The 17,978-nt window shown below is 38.1% G+C and overlaps 2 protein-coding genes across 2 annotated transcripts; both read left to right on the top strand.

Annotated features, from left to right (window-relative positions):
* Window positions 1–11,869: 11,869 nt before the first annotated feature.
* Window positions 11,870–13,469, top strand: LOC108062527 (venom serine protease). The gene is made up of 5 exons (XM_044395917.2): window positions 11,870–12,143; window positions 12,212–12,536; window positions 12,652–12,750; window positions 12,830–12,989; window positions 13,050–13,469. Exons 1-5 carry the CDS (start codon window positions 11,916–11,918, stop codon window positions 13,435–13,437), a joined length of 1,200 nt encoding a protein of 399 aa, XP_044251852.2. The 5' UTR covers window positions 11,870–11,915; the 3' UTR covers window positions 13,438–13,469.
* Window positions 13,470–13,989: 520 nt separating this feature from the next.
* Window positions 13,990–16,042, top strand: LOC138912457 (venom serine protease). The gene is made up of 4 exons (XM_070213358.1): window positions 13,990–14,208; window positions 14,366–14,798; window positions 15,402–15,570; window positions 15,624–16,042. The coding sequence occupies exons 1-4, from the start codon at window positions 13,990–13,992 to the stop codon at window positions 15,997–15,999; spliced, it is 1,197 nt and encodes a 398-aa protein (XP_070069459.1). The 3' UTR covers window positions 16,000–16,042.
* The last annotated feature ends 1,936 nt before the right edge of the window (window positions 16,043–17,978 follow it).

The following is a 17,978-nucleotide window of genomic DNA, read 5'->3' as shown; positions in this document are numbered from 1 at the left end:
CTTTTCTTACTCAAGTTTCAGCAAAAACCTCAAACAAATGCGGCTGTCTATCATTTACCTATTTAAGCAGGCGGCAATATTGGTATGTGACTTTTTAATGCTAGGCCATTCAAGGTTCTCCTATTCTCAGCCAACCATTTACAACTTTTTTCCAATCAAAGCTAAGCACATGCCTCCTTCAAAAGGATGCTGTACAAGAAGAGCCCTCTTTTGTTAGAAAATTTTCCATAAAATATACAGAATTATGTAAAAGTTATTAAGTGCATGCGAAGAAGAAAAACATCGTGCAACACACGCACACACTTGCAGGCACCTGTAAGGAAAAACTTTCTAATCACGTGGACATGCCGGCAGCCAAAGTTCTATTACTTGGCCTGGCCAAGACGGCCGTCCTGTATGTGCACATATATTTATGTATTTCCAAAGTTTTCTATTTAAAATGTAAACACATGCTTGATTGGAATTGGGCTCCAGCGTGAGCAAAGATATTTTAATTGCTGTTATTATAAGTTTCAGAGAAAAAGTCAAGTCAGTATAAAATGGCACGGGAATAAACCACACAGAAAAGATATTAAAATCTCTAGTGTTTCTTGTTTTGCCCCCTAAAGCTTCTTAAAAAGCTGCAGTTTGTGAGATGAAAATTTAAAAAAATTTATTTTTCTTAATAAACCAATTTGTAATGGAAAAGACCCCAGGAAGAAATAGCACGGAATGGTATTCCATTTTGCACCAATTTCTATTTCTTGTGTGTATGTGCTCTGATTCCTAACCAAATCTCATGAGGATTTCCTATTTTTCAGAATTTTTTTCATACATTTCCCGTTTTTTATTAGAATTTTTTCTAATTTGCCGAGGAAAAGCTCAGCTCGCACAGCTCTCGGCGCTCATAACTCACAACACCTGGCGGCCAGGTGAAACGCCAAAAGTGCCGCAAATGAAAAATGCAGGCGGAATTAAATTATAGTCAGTAACGAAACAGCGAAAAGTGTACAAAAAATAGCAGTAAAAATAGCGGCAGAAAAACTGGTAAACTAAAAAGTTCAAACAGGCGGCGCATAGTGTGATGGCAGCGTTTTTATTTTTTATTCGCTCCTCCATTTCACATGAACGAAATTAAATCTGAGCGGAAGCAAAGCACACAAACGCCCCTCGCATACGTATATACCTTATATGCAGTCCATATACATACAGTAGAGCTGCCCTCGTGAGCGAAATTATTATAATAATATTTATAAGAATGCAAAGAATGTTATTAACAGAACTATAATACTATTTGTAGATTTATCTTTGCTTTCCTTAACTACATCGATATTATCAATACGATATTGTGAAAATATTGAAAATATTGCCCACTATCGATGTTTTCACAACCCTAGTATGGTGCCTTGTTTTTCTTCATTTAAATATACATTGAAAGCCCTAAATTCAAAAATACTCGTCCAATTCTGGGTCCCATCTGAATTTATTAGATTAAAGTCCTAACGGTCAAATTTATGTCACGCTCTCATCACTGAGTACACTCACACATGAAGAAGTGCCGTAATGATGCAGCAGCTGCGCTTAGATTGCATTAAGTGGGTGGCAGCGGGATGAAAAACGGCAAAGGGCTGAACCCGAGCAAGAAAACTTTTAATTTCCGCGAAATAAAATTTAAAAATGGTACAAGATAGATGGTAAGAGAAAAATAATTTAAAAATACTATCTTATCTTATCTAATACAAACACATGGTATGTACATACAAAACCTTCTTTAATTGTATAAAATATTTTTGATTTAATTCCACTTTTAAATTGTCCTTAAATTGCCAACAATAATTCAATTGAACCAATTTCTTGCATACTCCAAGTAATCCGAACACATTTAATTGTTGCTCTCAAAGCAAAAGTCAAAAGACTAAAAAACCACAACTCAATTATTCTTGCATGGTATTTATTTTTCCATATTTTTCCATTCGCTGCTCTCTAATTAAAACATCATATGTAATTTCACCTTTTTCGTTTGTGCTTCACTCTCCTCTGTTGCATTAAAATTAATTTCCGCATATATTTTTATACACTTTTTCCGCTTGTCAAGTCAAAAGCTTAGCTCACATGAAGAACAACTTTTTCTAGTTGCAATTTGAGTTGGGCCAGCCACAATATTTGCTTTACGTCCCGCTTTTTTTTTTTTCTGTTTGTAATAAAAATATTATTTCTACTGCGCTCGTTACCTTAACAATGTCCCTAGACCGCTGTCGAGTCCTTGCCAAAGTTGAAGAGTGTGTGCTTCGGAAAAAAACAGTATCCAAGAGAAGCTCAAATATCCCCGCAAATATTCAGCGCCAGCCAACAAGTTAAAAGTTAATGAGACAACATAACTTTTGCGGTTCGCAAATGAGTAACAAAAGTGTGGAAAAAAATCCAAACGGTTGGGAGTACGGAAAAAGGCTTATATATTTACTGTGCCTTCAATGGGAAGCTCTGGGGACAGGCCGTGTTATCAATGTGCTGAAAAATTAAGCAACCAAAAGACCTGGACAAAATCATTTAGCTGGGTATCATTTTAACAGGCCAAAAAGGTACCCTTTAAGGGATTCTAATGTGTTATAGTAGTAATTATTTATGTAGATTAAAAATAATATTTTTTATATCTATCAAATTTATAATAATAATATTTATCAAATTGTAATTTCCTTTTTTCTCAATGCCCGGAACATTTGGTTATTATAAAGTTGACTATAATTTGAATGAAGATAAATACTAAAAAAAAGGATTTTAACAGACCCCGCATACCTTTCATATACCTTAATCAGTGGACACAGAAACATTAGTTGGGAAAACATTTGCCAGCCCAAAGGGAACTAGCCGCACTTCAACTTGTGTCTTACGTCGTGTTAACATTACACAATTTATACCGTCATCCAGCGACAGGCCACTGGCAACTGATGGCCAACACCTCCAGCCAGAGCTGTCTCGTGCATCCTGGCCTCGTGCCTTATCCTTTGGCAAGCATCAGCCATTAATCAGGACGAGTTCCAGGACTCGACTCCCCTCCCCGCATAGTTGTCCGTCAAGTGGTGCACGCTTATCACTTGCTCCATTGAACGCTCGCCGCGGCGTCTGGCATAAATATCACTTAAATCAGTAGACTTAGCCGGGCGAGGATATATATGTATGTATGTATATGGTATGGCAAGTCAGCTGCCCAGGACATATCAACTTGTAATTGTGACAATTGCTGTCAACAAAGCGCTGGCGGGAAGTGGTTGGAGGCGAAGATGCTGCAGGAAAACGGAAGCCAGACAAGGACTGCTTTGCCAGGACCCTTTTTCCCTCTATTTCCCACACTTCACACCCACTCGCAGTCTCTTTTTTCATGCACGCTGACAATTTTTTGACAAAATAAGATAAATGACTTTGTTTTTTGGTTGGGCGGAAAATGCTGCTGGATCACTTGGGAGCAGAAAAAAGATAATGACGGGGCCAAATTACTAATATCAGAATTTTCGGAACTTTTAATTAAATATATGTACCTTTATTTGGCACTTATTATAGGTATTAAATATAGGTATTATAAAAAAAAATGAAAACAAACTAATATTTATTTGAATTATAAAAAAATTAAAGAATAAATAAAATATTTACAAAATAAAAATTGCCATTCATAAATATATCTTTAAATAAATGTAGTAGGTACATATATATTTTAAGACAATAAAATTATTCTCTTTAAATGAATTTCGTTTCTTATAGTAAGTAATTTACTTGAAAAGTATATTTTCAAATTATGTTTTTTTATTTGCTTATATTTATGAAACTAAGAACGATTGAAAATTAAACTTTAAGCCTAAAAAATCAAAGTGGAATATTTGTGAAATCCAAAGTTATAAATTCGATAGACATGGACAATATTTGAATGCAGTGGAGCGAATGAAAATGATGTTGTAATATATTTGGGGGAACCTTACTTGAAAACCATTCACGGAATCGCACTCCCAACATTTTTTGGGTACCGCGTCAACAATAAATTCGCGATTTCACTCAGTTTGTTGACTCCATCCGCTGCTCCACGTTTTTGGCTGGCTACTTTTCTCCATCCAGACAACCAGGGAACCGCTACCATCTATGCTCAATGGCTAGTATTTTTTTTATCCTTTTTTGCTATGTGGACCATTGACTAAGCCAAACAAAGTCTGATGCTCGAATTTATTATGCTCACTCCAATTGCCGGCTGGACTCGCTCGTTTTCCTTTTTGGTTTTTGTCTTTGCGTTTTTTATGTGCTCTCGCCTTTTTTAATTCAATTTATTTTTGGATTTATACGTATTTATGCACATGGGATTCATTTCCGCTTACGGTTTTCTAACTTTTTCGCGAGCTAGGGAAAAAATTCAACTTTTTCCGCGCGTTTTAATGAAAATTGATGCAGCAAAAGTGCGCAAAGGTTATTGGCGTGCCTAAATTAATGTCGTGGATATCAGGATATCTGGTGGCTATGGGGCCCGGGTGACCCTGAAGCAGGATCTGGGCTCCGCATTGTGTTCAATAAAATTTTGACATTTCTTAATTGAATTCCGCTGCACAAAGTTTTGAGCGATGGCGAACTCGAACAAAAGCCAACAAACCAAAAATCAAATTACAACAAAAGTCGGGCCAGCATGAAATTTTCACCGCAGCCCACAGACACGCACATACCTATAGCTCCATGTACATATATATATTTGCACGTACCTGATCAGCACATGGGCAAAATTGTATAACTTCATTAAATAATTGCGCGACCCGAAATGCAGCGGCAGAAGCCGCAAGGACCCAAGAGCAGCGTTGTCCTGGCAAACTTTTCGAAGGCATCGCTAACTGGCAAAAGACGGACAGACGGGCAGGTAAGAAGGCAACTTACCACCTGCAACTTCGCCAGGAACAAGCCCTCGAAAGCCCCAGTCCTCCATTCTGTTCTGGTCTGTTCCAGGTTTGCTCTGGCATGTGTTGCAAATGCTCAAATATTGAATTTTGCGATTTTCCATCGAACATTTTTCGGGTTGTGTTCGTGTTTCGTGGCCTTCAGGGGGTAAATGAGGTTGGCTATACTTGTAGTCAATTAGGCAAAATAACCAACGATATTTGAGTAGCTGTTCGCAAAATAGTTTGGCACTAATGCAGGAGAACCAGTAATGAAAGAACACTGAAAGAAGGAAAATATTATAATTGGTGTTAAAATTGTAGAAAATAAATATCTGGGAATTAAAGCCTGATTGATTTGAAATAATTTCAATGGTTATTAAATATTTAAAATATATTAAAGCTTATCAAATATCAAGTATTTTAATCCAAAACTGCGTTCAACATATTAATTTAATAACTGGGTCGCCCTAAATATCATACTCCTCTAAAACAATTAAACACCCCACTTCATTAAGTGCATATTGAACAAATAATTCGTACCTACGAAACCGATTTCAATATGTAAAGCATCAATTTTATCATCAATGCAATAATTTACAAGTTATCAACAGTTGCAGCTGGCCCTCTCCGCGCAGCTCATTTACAGTAATTTTCAATAAATACACCAGCTATCAGCCGTCTGCCATCGGCCAAAGGATGTGGAAAAATATATGGAGAGCTGAGGCCCACCACAGGCCATAATGCGCGGCAATAATTTTAATTTTAATTGGCTTATTTTATATTTCAATTAAGTGCGAGCTGCCAGCCAATAAACCCAAAACCAAAACGGCAAACCAAACAAGTTGACAAGGTGTGAAAATATGGAAAATATTTGAAGTAAAAATTGCACACGAGTGTGGTTGTGTGCAGTGCTCATTAGTTCACAGGAAATCGCACACATGCACATGACCAGGTTTGTTTGCTTGTATGTTTTCACGCGGTTTTCCACGGCGTATGCGTAATACCTGCGTATTCATCGGTATTGGTGGTAGGGTAGACGCTTGGTGGATTTTAAATAAATATTCAATAAAATATTATAAAAATTTGTATATTTACTGTTGCGATGAATTTAAAAAAAAAACAAGAGAGAACGCTATAGTCGGGTGCCCCGACTATCAGATACCCGTTACTCAGCTAAAGGGAGTGCGAAAGAGATGGAGAAAAACTTTGATCCGCCGTAACTTTTTAACGAATGGTCCGATTTAAAAAATTTCTTCTACATTTCGATAGGTATTGATAAACACAATAAAACTGCATTTTTACTTTTCCAAAATATTGAAATTTTTAAAATCGTATATATGCGATTGTGGGCGTTAGAGGGGGCGTGGCACCCTTTTGAAACAAACTTGCGCTGCGTAGGAACTCCTAGAATCTGCATGCAAAATGTCAATCTTCTAGCTTTTATAGTTTCCGAGATCTCAGCGTTCATACGGACAGACGGACAGACAGACAGACAGACAGACAGACAGACAGACGGACAGACGGACAGACGGACATGGCTAGATCGACTCGGCTAGTGATCCTGATCAAGAATATATGTACTTTATGGGGTCGGAAACGCTTCCTTCTACCTGTTACATACTTTTGCACGAATACAATATACCCTTTTACTCTACGAGTAACGGGTATAAAAACACTAATTCAGAAAGAATTTATTTATTCGTTATTATTTATTCGTTTTGTTATATGGAACATTTTTGGAAATCTTTGATTCAAATATGCATTATGATTTAGCATTAATAATATTTTTTGTGTTAGGTTACCCAAAACCTTTTTGAGCATTGTACCCAATTGTCCTTTGGTGTCCTTTGTAAACATGTTGACCAAACAAACCGCGACAACTGAGGTAAACTTCCCTTTTCCCAGCGATACTCGCACTCTTTGAACTGCCATAAATGTCACGACAAAGCGCACAATAGCTTAATTTATAATTAAATTAATTGTTGTAATTACTTCATTAGCGCTCACCTTGGCGGCTTCATTAGGGGCTTTTCCAGGGCTATTATATGGCGTGGGTTGGAGTGGGACAGTTCCATTGTTATGTCCCATGTAAATGACAGCCAAAATGCGACACCACAAATTACACAATTAGGCGACATTAACATTTAATGCGTTATGTTTACCGTTTCATTTAACTGTTTGCTCGGTTCTTCCATTCGCCTTGTCTCGCAATCCCAAAAATACCCCTAACCCTTGGTTGAGTAATATCTGCTTATAGCCCGGCACGCAGGTCATAAGCTTGGTAATCGATTGTTGGCTAATAGAAAAATTCTTTGGGGATATAACGGGTTGTTTTACTTTCCCATTTTTCTGGGTTAATGAATGTCGTAAAGTGTTTAAGTAATAGCAGGAGGAGCTCCTAGTAATTTCGTGTAATTATAGCACTTCCATTTAACTAATCTTTGCTATGGGCCAAGTTTTACAACTTTCCTTACAAAATGTTACTATTTTTAAAACTAAGATATAATTTTTAAATATAGTTCCCAATAATTGGAGCCCGTAATATATTAGCTTTTCCCATAATACGGTCGTGTGCTGGCGGGTTTTTCTTTGCAAATTTACTGAACCAAACATAGTAGCAAAAGTAGCTGAAAAATGCCACGCCTTTTAAGGGTGGTTATTGTAAGCAGAACTGTCGATTTACTGCAACCAACTTTAAATGTTTTTAAAAAATGAAATCTAAAGCATCAAATGATATTATATATTGTGATATTATATCAGTGATAAAGTAAGTTAAAGCGAAAACCCGTCTTATCAGAGGATTGTTCTTAAGGCCGCAAATGACACGATCTAAAATTCTTATTCTTATTATAAGGCATCAAATATAATATAGAATATTTCAGTTACCAAAAACAGTTACAAAAATCGAAACTGATAATTTTTAATACAAATTATACACTTTTTAATGTCAGGACTAACACCGTTTAATATTTTGTCTAAAAGCTATTTTTTGAAAAAAGATATACATTTTTTTATTATTTAATAAAACGTTTGCATATTGCCGCCCATAAATCAAAAAATGAAATTTAATTCTACATGCATTTAGTTGGTAAGTAAAATGTTATATTCCCAACGTTTTGGCAAATCTAATAAAATTCAGTTGAGTCGTTCCCATTTCTCGCTTCCCCTTGCATTCATTCATCAAACATTTACAAACATGGACCATTCAATTAAAATTTGTTGACCATATTAACTAAAACGTCAATCGACAGAAACCCGTTTGCCAGCCAACCAAAGCGAGTATGTGCCGCCCGCTTTTCCCCGACACCCCGTGGGCTTTCCACCACCCTCCCAACGCCTCGTGAAAAACTGAACGAAGCGAAGAGAGTGCGGCGCTTAAGAGAGCGCCATTCTCGACACGTGGCTTTCGAAAGAAAAATAAAAACTGTGCCGCCGCGAGAGGAAGAGCCAGCGAGGGAGAGAGAGTGAGAGAGCGGAAAATGGGAGAGCTCGGTGAGCACTCCCCAAGTGTTTCCCCAAGTGTTTTCTTTCTGTTGCTTTTGCCCCCCGATTCGTAAACAAATTCTGCGATTGGCCGAGCCAACTGCTGGGGGAAAACGCTCTTTCCCTCTATGTATCCGCATCTCTGTGTCTGTGTGTAGTTTTTTGCGCCACGTTTTCCTCTTATTAACGCGTTTTTGTGATTGGGTTTGGGTGCTGCGGTGGTGTGTGTGTGTGCGGAAAACGGAAAATTGCCTATGCGCCAGCCCCAAACTATGCGAAATGAGTGTAATGAGCGAATGCCAGAATGAGAGGCAGCCAGCGCCGTTCGCCAGCTTGCGTCTCATTCGCACATTACACATACGCCGCGTTATCTATGTATGAAATATCTTTTTTTACACTCTGCCTTAGTTTTTCCCCCTCCCCGTTTTTTCTTTTTCTTTCTTGGCTTTTCTAACTGCGTTGCCGTTGGCTGAAGCCGAGGCTGAGGCTGGAAAATGCAGCAAAAAACCGAGGCTCTGTTAATGTTTTTTGCGTGTTTATGTTAATCGGCGACGCTGGCAGCGACAGAGCTTTGCTTAGATGCATACCACCCAAAAACCCCACCCACCACACCGAAAAAAAAAACAAAATAAAAGGCCCGAAAGTCCCCCTATGTACACCCCATATGTACTTTGGGTGCGTTTTGTTTTTTTATGCATTTACTGGGCACACCAGTTTTGTGTTTTTGTTTGCCTGCGGACTGCTTGCTCTTTTCCTTTGGCCATTTTTTATCTGACGTGGAAATGGAAAACTGTACACGCCAGAGGGAGATAGTTGGCGGTGGCAAGAAAGCCATGGCCAGTTTTTAATTGCAATTTTTCATTAATTAAAATTTGCTTAGTTTGCATTTGAAAAGCATTGCGCCCTGAAAAAAACGGAAATTTGTATGGATTTATTGTGATTGAAGGTGCAGCAAATTGAATGTGTTTTCCGTTCTGTCTATATGCGTTGTAAGTGAATTTTAGAGAGTGTTACAGAGGGCAGAGGATGCATGCAATAAACGAGGACTGAGGGTGCCTTTGATGGATGCACCGATTCTACCGGATTATGGCCCAGGAAATACCAATTACTGTTCACCGATTGCAAGGCTGACGATTTCTGTTTTATCCTGAGCTTTGTACATGTATATTTAAAGACTTATTACTTATCATTGTAATTTTAAGAACATTTTTTCTGTTTTAATTTTAATTATGTGTAGGGTTTATATACTTAAAAAAATATAACGATATAGTCGGTGGCTAAATCAAGTGCCCTTAACTTATTAATCAGTTATTCAATTTGAAACATTGATGTGGAATATATTTAACTCTACGACTAAACTCCACTCAACAAATAATAGTTTCCCTACTACATTTAAAAATAGCATAAACAAAATATCTATAATGGTCCCATAAGCTAAAATTGGGTTTTTAAAATCTTCTCTAAGTTTTCCATTAGGACGATAAAACGAGAAGAAGTTTTTTTATTTCATGTTGCTAATCATTCATCTCTGCTTTTCAATTACATATGGAACCGAGACTACTAATTACCAATTCAATACCGTTTCCAACGGCCAATATTTACCATTTACATGTTTCCCTGTTCTAGTTTAAACTTTTTTCGTTTTTCCCCTTATGCAATTCATGTAGCCCACTAATTTGTGTGTGTTCGGAGCCTTTTCATGCCCAGTTCCTGTTACCAGCTAACGGCAATTAATGATATGGCCACAGAGTCACAGCCACATCAAATGACAAGCTCTGGGAAAATGCACTGCAACTAACGGAAAGAGAGACATAGATTGGGAGATTTGGCCAAATACCCAACCCAAAGCGAACCCATCCCCGGGTGGATCCTACTCGACAGCCAACCAATGCATGAAAACGCATTTTCCCCAACGAAAAGTCAAAAAGTGCGTAGCGCAGCCCACCCACCAATACCCACGCGCAGACCCGCACACATAGACAGAGATGTGGAAGAGGGAATGCGATTGGTGGAAAGCCAAAACGAGCAGAAAAAACTCTAACACATAAACTGACTGGTGGGTGGGTGGATGTGGTGATGAGGGGCAGCAGAGCCGAGCGACCGCAACAATACAAAAGTCAAATTAGTGGAAAATGCAAATGCACGGCAAAAAACTGTTCCACAACAAAAAACGCACACAAAAAATACGGGCAAAAAATGTGTGACACTAGAAAATATAGACATTGGATCGCTATGTACCAGGGCAGGGAAATTAGAGTGGTTCGAGGTGGGGGCAGCACCAAAATCGTTGCGGATAAAAAAAGGAACATTTTGTTTCCATATTATAATTACACAGCTCAGAGCGTCCTGTGACAAAACTGCTGCATGCTCTTAGGCGCTTTTTTATGTATATGTTTTCGGTGGCTATTTTTGCATAAAGTCAATTTTTGATAGACAGATTGCTTGATTTTCATCGACATTTAGCTCCACCTTGTCAGCCATTACGGTTCTTTTTGCCGATTTCCCTAATTGATTTTTAGCGCAAATTTAATTTCTGCTGACTGCTTTTCCATTGAGTATTTTACATTTTTTCATTATCGAAGGTTTCCGTCTGCTACTTTTAGGGCAAACATACTACAGCTATGCAAATTGATATAAGCGTAAACATAATTAAATATCAACAAATGTTTTTACGCTGCTCTGGTTGCTACATAAGCGTTTACTCGCCTGCCAGTTATTTGTTTTATATCCGTATACAAATCCGCAAATTAAACAAAGTGTTTGCGTAAGAAAATCACCATCAATTGTGTTACATTTTTACAATTCTACAAGTTTGCTATGTGAAATCCAATTAATATCTGTAGGAAATTTTTAAGAAAATGGTTCTTTTGCTTGAATTAGTTATAGGAACTTAATCTTATTAAATTATATCACCTTAAATGAATATTTAAAATTGTTAAATTATATAAAAACTAGGCCTAATTGATAAAAAATGTTCCTGTTTCTGCTTTATCTTATCGAGCACCGGGAAGAAGTAAATTCACTTTTAATCTGTTTGAACAGATCTTCGAGCGTTGACGCTTTCTGTACTTTCGCTGTTATTTGCCACTTAATTAGACCTCATTATTCAGAAAATGTTTATTTACCTACGACTTTAGCTTTAGCTTATCACCAGGCGCACAGCTGGTGGATAACCCTAGCTGAAAAACATAACGAAACAACAAGAGTTTCCCTCATATGACCCAGCCAATGGATTGGGCCTTATAACCCTAACGGAAAATGCGAAGGCACTGTTAGCCAAGTTCAAAGCCGATATGCTATGCAGTTGACAAGGTCATGCGAGTGTTACATTTATTTATTTGCACAACTGCAGACTGCGGGGCGAAATCGTTTTCAAACAGGGCGTATACTTTATGGCAAGTTTCAACTGTTTTATCATCTGCTGGAACGCGGCCTTTTATTTATTTAATTAGCTCTAGCTTTAGCTTTAGCTTTAGTTGTCTTGCGTGATATTAGGTGTGGGTGGCATTATCGAGTTAGCCCAGTTGACTGCTGGCTTCGTAGTCGAAAGGTATGGCCAAAATGTTTAGCCGCTGTCTAATCTCGCTGGTGCTACTGGCACCTGCTGTGATGGCCTACTTCGAGGGCTGTGATAACACCTACAACCTGAGTCCGGGAACCACCTACGTTGAGTCGCCCTACTATCCCCAGAATTATCCTGGCGGAACTTCCTGTCGCTACAAGTTCACCGCCCCCTTGGACTACAACATTCAAGTGCAATGTTCTATTGGACTGCCATCGGTGGGAAACAGCCAAGATATATGGTTTTAATAATGGCAAAAACTAAAGGGAATTTTGTCTTCCCCCAGAATAATGGTCAGTGTACCACGGATAACTTTTGGCTGGACCCAGAGGGCGATCTCCTGATGCGTGGTGCTGAAAACTTCTGTGGCTCTGGATCTTTTACGCGGGAGTCGCTCTTCACGGAAGTGGTTTTCGCCTACATTTCCACAGGGACCAAAGGGGGAAACTTTAAGTGCACCCTGACCACCACCAAACAGAACTGCAACTGCGGCTGGTCGGCCACTTCGCGAATTGCCAATGGCCAGGCGGCGGCGGCCAACGAATTTCCCAGTTTTGCGGCCCTCAAGGACGTGACCAAGAATCAAGCATCCTTTTGCGGAGGAACCATAGGTGGGTTAATATTAAATATAAATAATTTCTAGAAGAATAATTAGGCTGATTACTCAGCTTAAAATTTTATTGGAATTTATTCACATCTATAGACTAACCAAAAATATTTTTTCAGTGGCCCATCGTTATATACTAACTGCTGCCCACTGTATTTACATGGTCAATAGGGCTATAGATATTGTAGCTATTGTAGGAACTAATAGCTTGGATAAACGTAAGTTGCCAGGAATAAATGTGTTCTTTATTTTTAGTTTAAAACCTTATTTATAAATTAATTTTAAATCCATATTAAGCTTCCAGATACTATCAACAATACAGTATACAACAAATGATACCCCACAGCCGATATGTAAGTGATCCCAGTGTGAATAATGATATTGCTGTTTTGATAACCGCCAGCAATATTCAATGGTCCCGTGGAGTAGGTCCCATCTGTCTGCCTCCTGACGGCACGTGAGTGTTTATTCTACTATTAAGGTCGCCTTTAATTTATACAATTAATTTATCGCTTAGAAATTCACTATTTACCTATGATACCGTCGATGTGATCGGCTATGGATCTATCTACTTTGCCGGACCCAGATCTTCAAGTCTGCAGAAGATCAATCTCAACGTGGTCAGCAATCAGGATTGCCAGACGGAATACAATAGTGTTGCCACGATATACACTGGACAAATGTGCACATATGATTATTCGGGCACAGGCCGCGACTCCTGTCAGTTCGATTCAGGTGGTCCAGTTATCCTTCGGAAATCCAGACAATTTTTGGTCGGAATAATCAGTTACGGAAAGAGTTGTGCGGAATCGCAGTATCCGATGGGTGTAAATACCAGGATAACGTCGTACATAGGTTGGATACGCCAACAGATTGGAAATTCTAACTGTGTGGTTAGCTTGTAATGGAAATAAATGGCATGAATGAAAACTTTTTATTGCTGGTTATAACGGTTTAATCTATTTTTCCATAACAACTTTTTTTTTTTAATTATTTACTTAGTTTTTGATTTTGGGCTATAAAATAAAGTTGGATTTCAATTAGACATTACAAAAATAGTTCAACCAAGATTATTTTACTAAAGGCTTTACTAAAAATAAATATATATATAAAAAAAAATACATCTAAAAAAAAAATTAAAAATAAAAAAAAAATTTAAAAAATTAAAATGATTAATATTTGTGGCCCAGCTAAATGTAATGGTTTTACCTATTTTCTTAAACCTACAAATATAATTACTAAAATTACTCCTTGAAATAATTTTGTTGAGTGCATTTCAAAATCAAGTCAATAGCAATATTTCCTCACCTTGACTTAAAAACGCAGTTTGACTTTCGCAAATATACAAATAGGTATTTAATATACCACAAATATTTTCCCTTAACGACTGGAGTGGTCTTATATAAGCTGCACCGAGTCTTCTTGGGGTTCACAGCAGGAGTAGCTACGTGTTTATCATGTGCGAGCTAAAGTTTTCGGTTGTACTAGTGCTTATATTAATCAGTGTGGCTTGTGCCCAACAACAGTGCACCAGGTTCTATGACTTGCAGCCAAATCGAATGATAAATATTACCAGTTTCAATTATCCCGGAGCTATACCAAGTGGTACTAACTGTCGATTTCGCATGAAAGCCCCCCGCAATCATGTGATCTATTTAAATTGTCGCTTTGAGTTGGTAATTATACTTAAATGATTGAATTTATCAAGTATTGCTGATAATAAATCAAAGACATTTATTAACATAATTGGAATATAAAATGTTTGCAAATAATGTATTAAAAGTATATTTTTTTTCTCTGTAACTATAAAATACCGATCCTTACCCTGACTAGTTTCCGGACACCTGTGGCTCGGAGTTCCTGTTCATCTCGCGTGATGGTGACCTTCAGTTTCGGGATGCCGAACGCTACTGCCGCATGGGCCAGGTCAATCGGATATCCAACTTCCAGATAATGGCTTTCGCCTACTATTCAAGCAGTCCGCAGACCCAGCAGCGTTCCCGACTTAGCTGCCAAGCGGTGGCTCGTCCGGCACCCTGCGACTGCGGCTGGTCCTATCCGAATCGCATTGCTAATGGAGTGGAGGCGGGAAAACACGAGTTTCCTTCGATGGTGGGCATCCGGGACTTGGCCTCCAACCTGCCCATCTTCTGCGGCGGGAGTATTGTCAGCGATCGGTTCATTATGACCGCTGCACACTGTACCGCCCGCCAACCGGTGGCCAGCCGCCTATTAGCACTGGTTGGGGAGCATGACTTAAGCACAGGTAAGTGATATACCCTTACGGAGTCTTTGACTATAAATTCAGGGATTTTTATGATTTTATTAAAAAAAGGGAAGTGTGAAAAAAGGCAAAAAAAAAATATTAAATTCTTCAATGAAAATGGAAGGTTAAATTTATAATTTTCATAAATATATTAATTTGTTTGAAAATATTTATTTGAAGCTAAAAATCTGTCATTTTACTTACAGAGAGTTCTGATCACCCCAGGTATTTAGTTAGTTTATTTAATAGTAATACATTTATTTTTGAATTTTCCATCGAAAGGCGGAAGTAAATTTAAATTTTTAAAAATAATTATTTTATTTATTTGTCGCACTAAAGTATATTTATTTTCCAATTGGAAAGAAATTTTAAAAATGGTTTGTAAAATGAATACTTACACATATTTACTTTGAAATGGTTTGCGTCGCTCCTTATTGTTTTTTTAAATAATTGTACATTTTGTTGTTAGTGTTTATCTGATCATAATACAAAGTAAATAAGTAATTTACATGTGAAAAATATTCTTCAACGCAGATCATGTTGCTAAAGTTATTTACAATTTTAAATCGTGTATTATTGTACGTACATTTATCTATTTTTTAGATAGCGAATCGATTTACGCGGCTCAACATCGCATTCAAAATATCTTCAATCACCCTGGATACATGGAAACAGCATCTGGCAATATCAATGACATAGCACTGCTCCAGACGGTGACGCCCATAGAATGGTCCAGAGGAGTGGCGCCCGTTTGCCTTCCTATTCGACAAGCGTAAATGTCTCATAATATAAGATAAATAATTATTAACTTTAATTTTCCCGCAGGGAGAGCAACTTTAACTACCAAAATGTAGACATCACGGGTTGGGGAACCCTGGGCTTTGCTGCCTCCAAGTCGAACACCCTGCAGAAGGCCACCCTGCTGACCATGGACAATGCCGTGTGCCGAAGTCGGTTTAACTCCAGCATCGCTTCCAGCCAGCTGTGCACCTACGACTCTGTCGGCAGGGGCCAGGATTCGTGTCAGTACGACTCTGGTGGCCCGGTGATCCTGCGTCAGCGTGAGCGGATGTTCCAGCTGGGCGTGATCAGCTTTGGACGGGCCTGCGGTCAGCCCTTTGGCATTGGGGTCAACACTCGGGTCACATCGCACCTCAACTGGATGTGGCGCTACGTGGGCGGGGCTGTGTGTGTGCGTTAAGGATATCATCCATCAGGTGATGAACAAATTCACACACTGAGAGAACAACGGCCACAATAATGTATTATGAATTTGTTGTATTTTTCATATGTTCTATTTAAATATAAGTGTGATATATTAATTTTAATTTGTTTATATTTTACCTTTAAATTTTTTAATAGCTATATTAAACTTCTAAGCACAAGATGCCTGCTCAAAATATTGCTTCAATTTTTTTCCCGTGTATACGCATACTTTAAAGATATATATTTCTACTCAGTCATTCCTTAGCCGACCTCCTTGCACTTGCCTCAGGCATTTGTCGTCGTTGTCTTGAGTTTGGCAAAGTGTTGACAAAGGCCTTAATTTGCATTTAAATTAAAAAGCAGTGACATGTTTCTGCCTACATTTAAACAACGAGCAAGCTCGAACAGCCCCGCACTAACCAATCATACCCCGCTGGCCATCAAAGACCGCCAGGCATAGTTCTTTGTACGCAATAAAGTTTTATCAAATACACTGACTGTATGTGGGTATCTCTATAATTCCGTAGTCTTCCCAATTGGTTTTAAACTAATAAATTATCGTATCCGATTATGATATCTTTAACCTTAAAAGAACGAGAACGACCCCGTTTTTAAATAAAGAAAAAATATTTACGTAATGGGAGTTTAGTACGATATTATAAAAAGCATTTCCTAGAACCAACAAATTTCCAAGAGGTACAAAAATGTTTCACTTCAAAGGAAGTGTACAATTTTCGCTTTTAAGATAGGATCCTTTTTCTTGTATAGTTTGGTATTTATTGTAAAATTTATTTATTTATTTATTTATTTCTTTATTCGCCAACAGTAAAAAACCTTAACTGGCTACTAACTAATACTAAATTAAATACTAAGTGAGGCAAAATAATTATACAAGTTTTTCTTGATTAAATCTCTGGGGGAGCATGGATCCAACCGCATGTGAGATGGCAACTTATTATAAAAATGCAGGGCTCTACACAACGGCTCATTGTGGGCATAATTGGCTCTGTAAGCCGGTACAAAAAATGGTTCAAACGTTCTTAACGATCTACCAGGCACCGATAACCCTATGCTGCCCAGCAGTGCAGGGCAGTCGATTTCAGAGGTCAGCAAATCACATATGAAAACTAATGAACTGGTAGTTCTCCGATCTTCTAGGGAAGAAAGGTGAACAAGCCGACATTTGGCAGAATAAGACGGGACCGGGTCATTGAAATTTAAAGCTAGAAGGGCAAAACGTAGAAACTGTTTCTGTACACGCTCAAGCCGGTTTATGTGAATAGTACCCGTCGGGTTCCAGATGAACGAGGCATATTCCAGTTTTGACCTAATGAAGGCTGAATATAAGCTTAGCTTCGTGTAGGGATCTTTAAATTGCGCGGCATTTCTTTTTACAAACCCATACATAGCGTAGGCCTTGGGAATAATATAGTTAATATGTTCAATGAACATAAATTTACTGTCAAACATGACTCCTAGGTCCAGGGATTCATTTCTCAGGGACAGAATATGGGAGTCAATGGAATACGAGAAAAGGATATTAATTATTCGTTTACTGTACCTAACGAAGAAACATTTTGATAAATTGAGAGGCAAATTATTACGAGAACACCAATTTCCCACCCTTTCTAGGTCATTTTGAAGAAGGTCACTATCGGAGATACAATTCACAGCTCTAAATATTTTAAGATCGTCAGCGAACAACAGAAATTCCGAGTTCTTTATGCAATAGCTAATATCATTTATGAAGACGATGAACAGCAACGGACCCAAAGCACTTCCCTGAGGAAGGCCAGAAGTTGCAACATATGAGTTAGAGTAAACAGCATTGCATTCAACTCTGTAAATCCGATCATCTAAATAAGATTTAAACCAGCTAAGTAATAGTGAGTGAAATCCCATTTTCTGCAGTTTAGCTAATAAAGCATTATGGGAGACTTTATCAAATGCTTTAGCGAAATCGGTGTAGACCAC

The sequence above is a fragment of the Drosophila takahashii genome, chromosome 2R, assembly GCF_030179915.1.
Source record: "Drosophila takahashii strain IR98-3 E-12201 chromosome 2R, DtakHiC1v2, whole genome shotgun sequence".
Lineage (NCBI taxonomy): Eukaryota > Metazoa > Arthropoda > Insecta > Diptera > Drosophilidae > Drosophila > Drosophila takahashii.
Note: the sequence above shows the minus strand (reverse complement) of the source record. Positions and strands in the feature narration are given on the sequence as shown.

What these genes read in the sequence shown, in the direction of transcription:
- LOC108062527 (XM_044395917.2), top strand. Translation starts at nt 11,916, where the DNA reads ATGGCCAAAATGTTTAGCCGCTGTCTAATCTCGCTGGTGCTACTGGCA. An exon ending in GTTCTATTGGACTGCCATCG is followed by an intron (nt 12,144 to 12,211) that starts GTGGGAAACAGC and finishes GTCTTCCCCCAG; the next exon opens with AATAATGGTCAGTGTACCAC. An exon ending in AACTAATAGCTTGGATAAAC is followed by an intron (nt 12,751 to 12,829) that starts GTAAGTTGCCAG and finishes ATCCATATTAAG; the next exon opens with CTTCCAGATACTATCAACAA.
- LOC138912457 (XM_070213358.1), top strand. Translation starts at nt 13,990, where the DNA reads ATGTGCGAGCTAAAGTTTTCGGTTGTACTAGTGCTTATATTAATCAGT. An exon ending in TAAATTGTCGCTTTGAGTTG is followed by an intron (nt 14,209 to 14,365) that starts GTAATTATACTT and finishes TACCCTGACTAG; the next exon opens with TTTCCGGACACCTGTGGCTC. An exon ending in TGCCTTCCTATTCGACAAGC is followed by an intron (nt 15,571 to 15,623) that starts GTAAATGTCTCA and finishes ATTTTCCCGCAG; the next exon opens with GGAGAGCAACTTTAACTACC.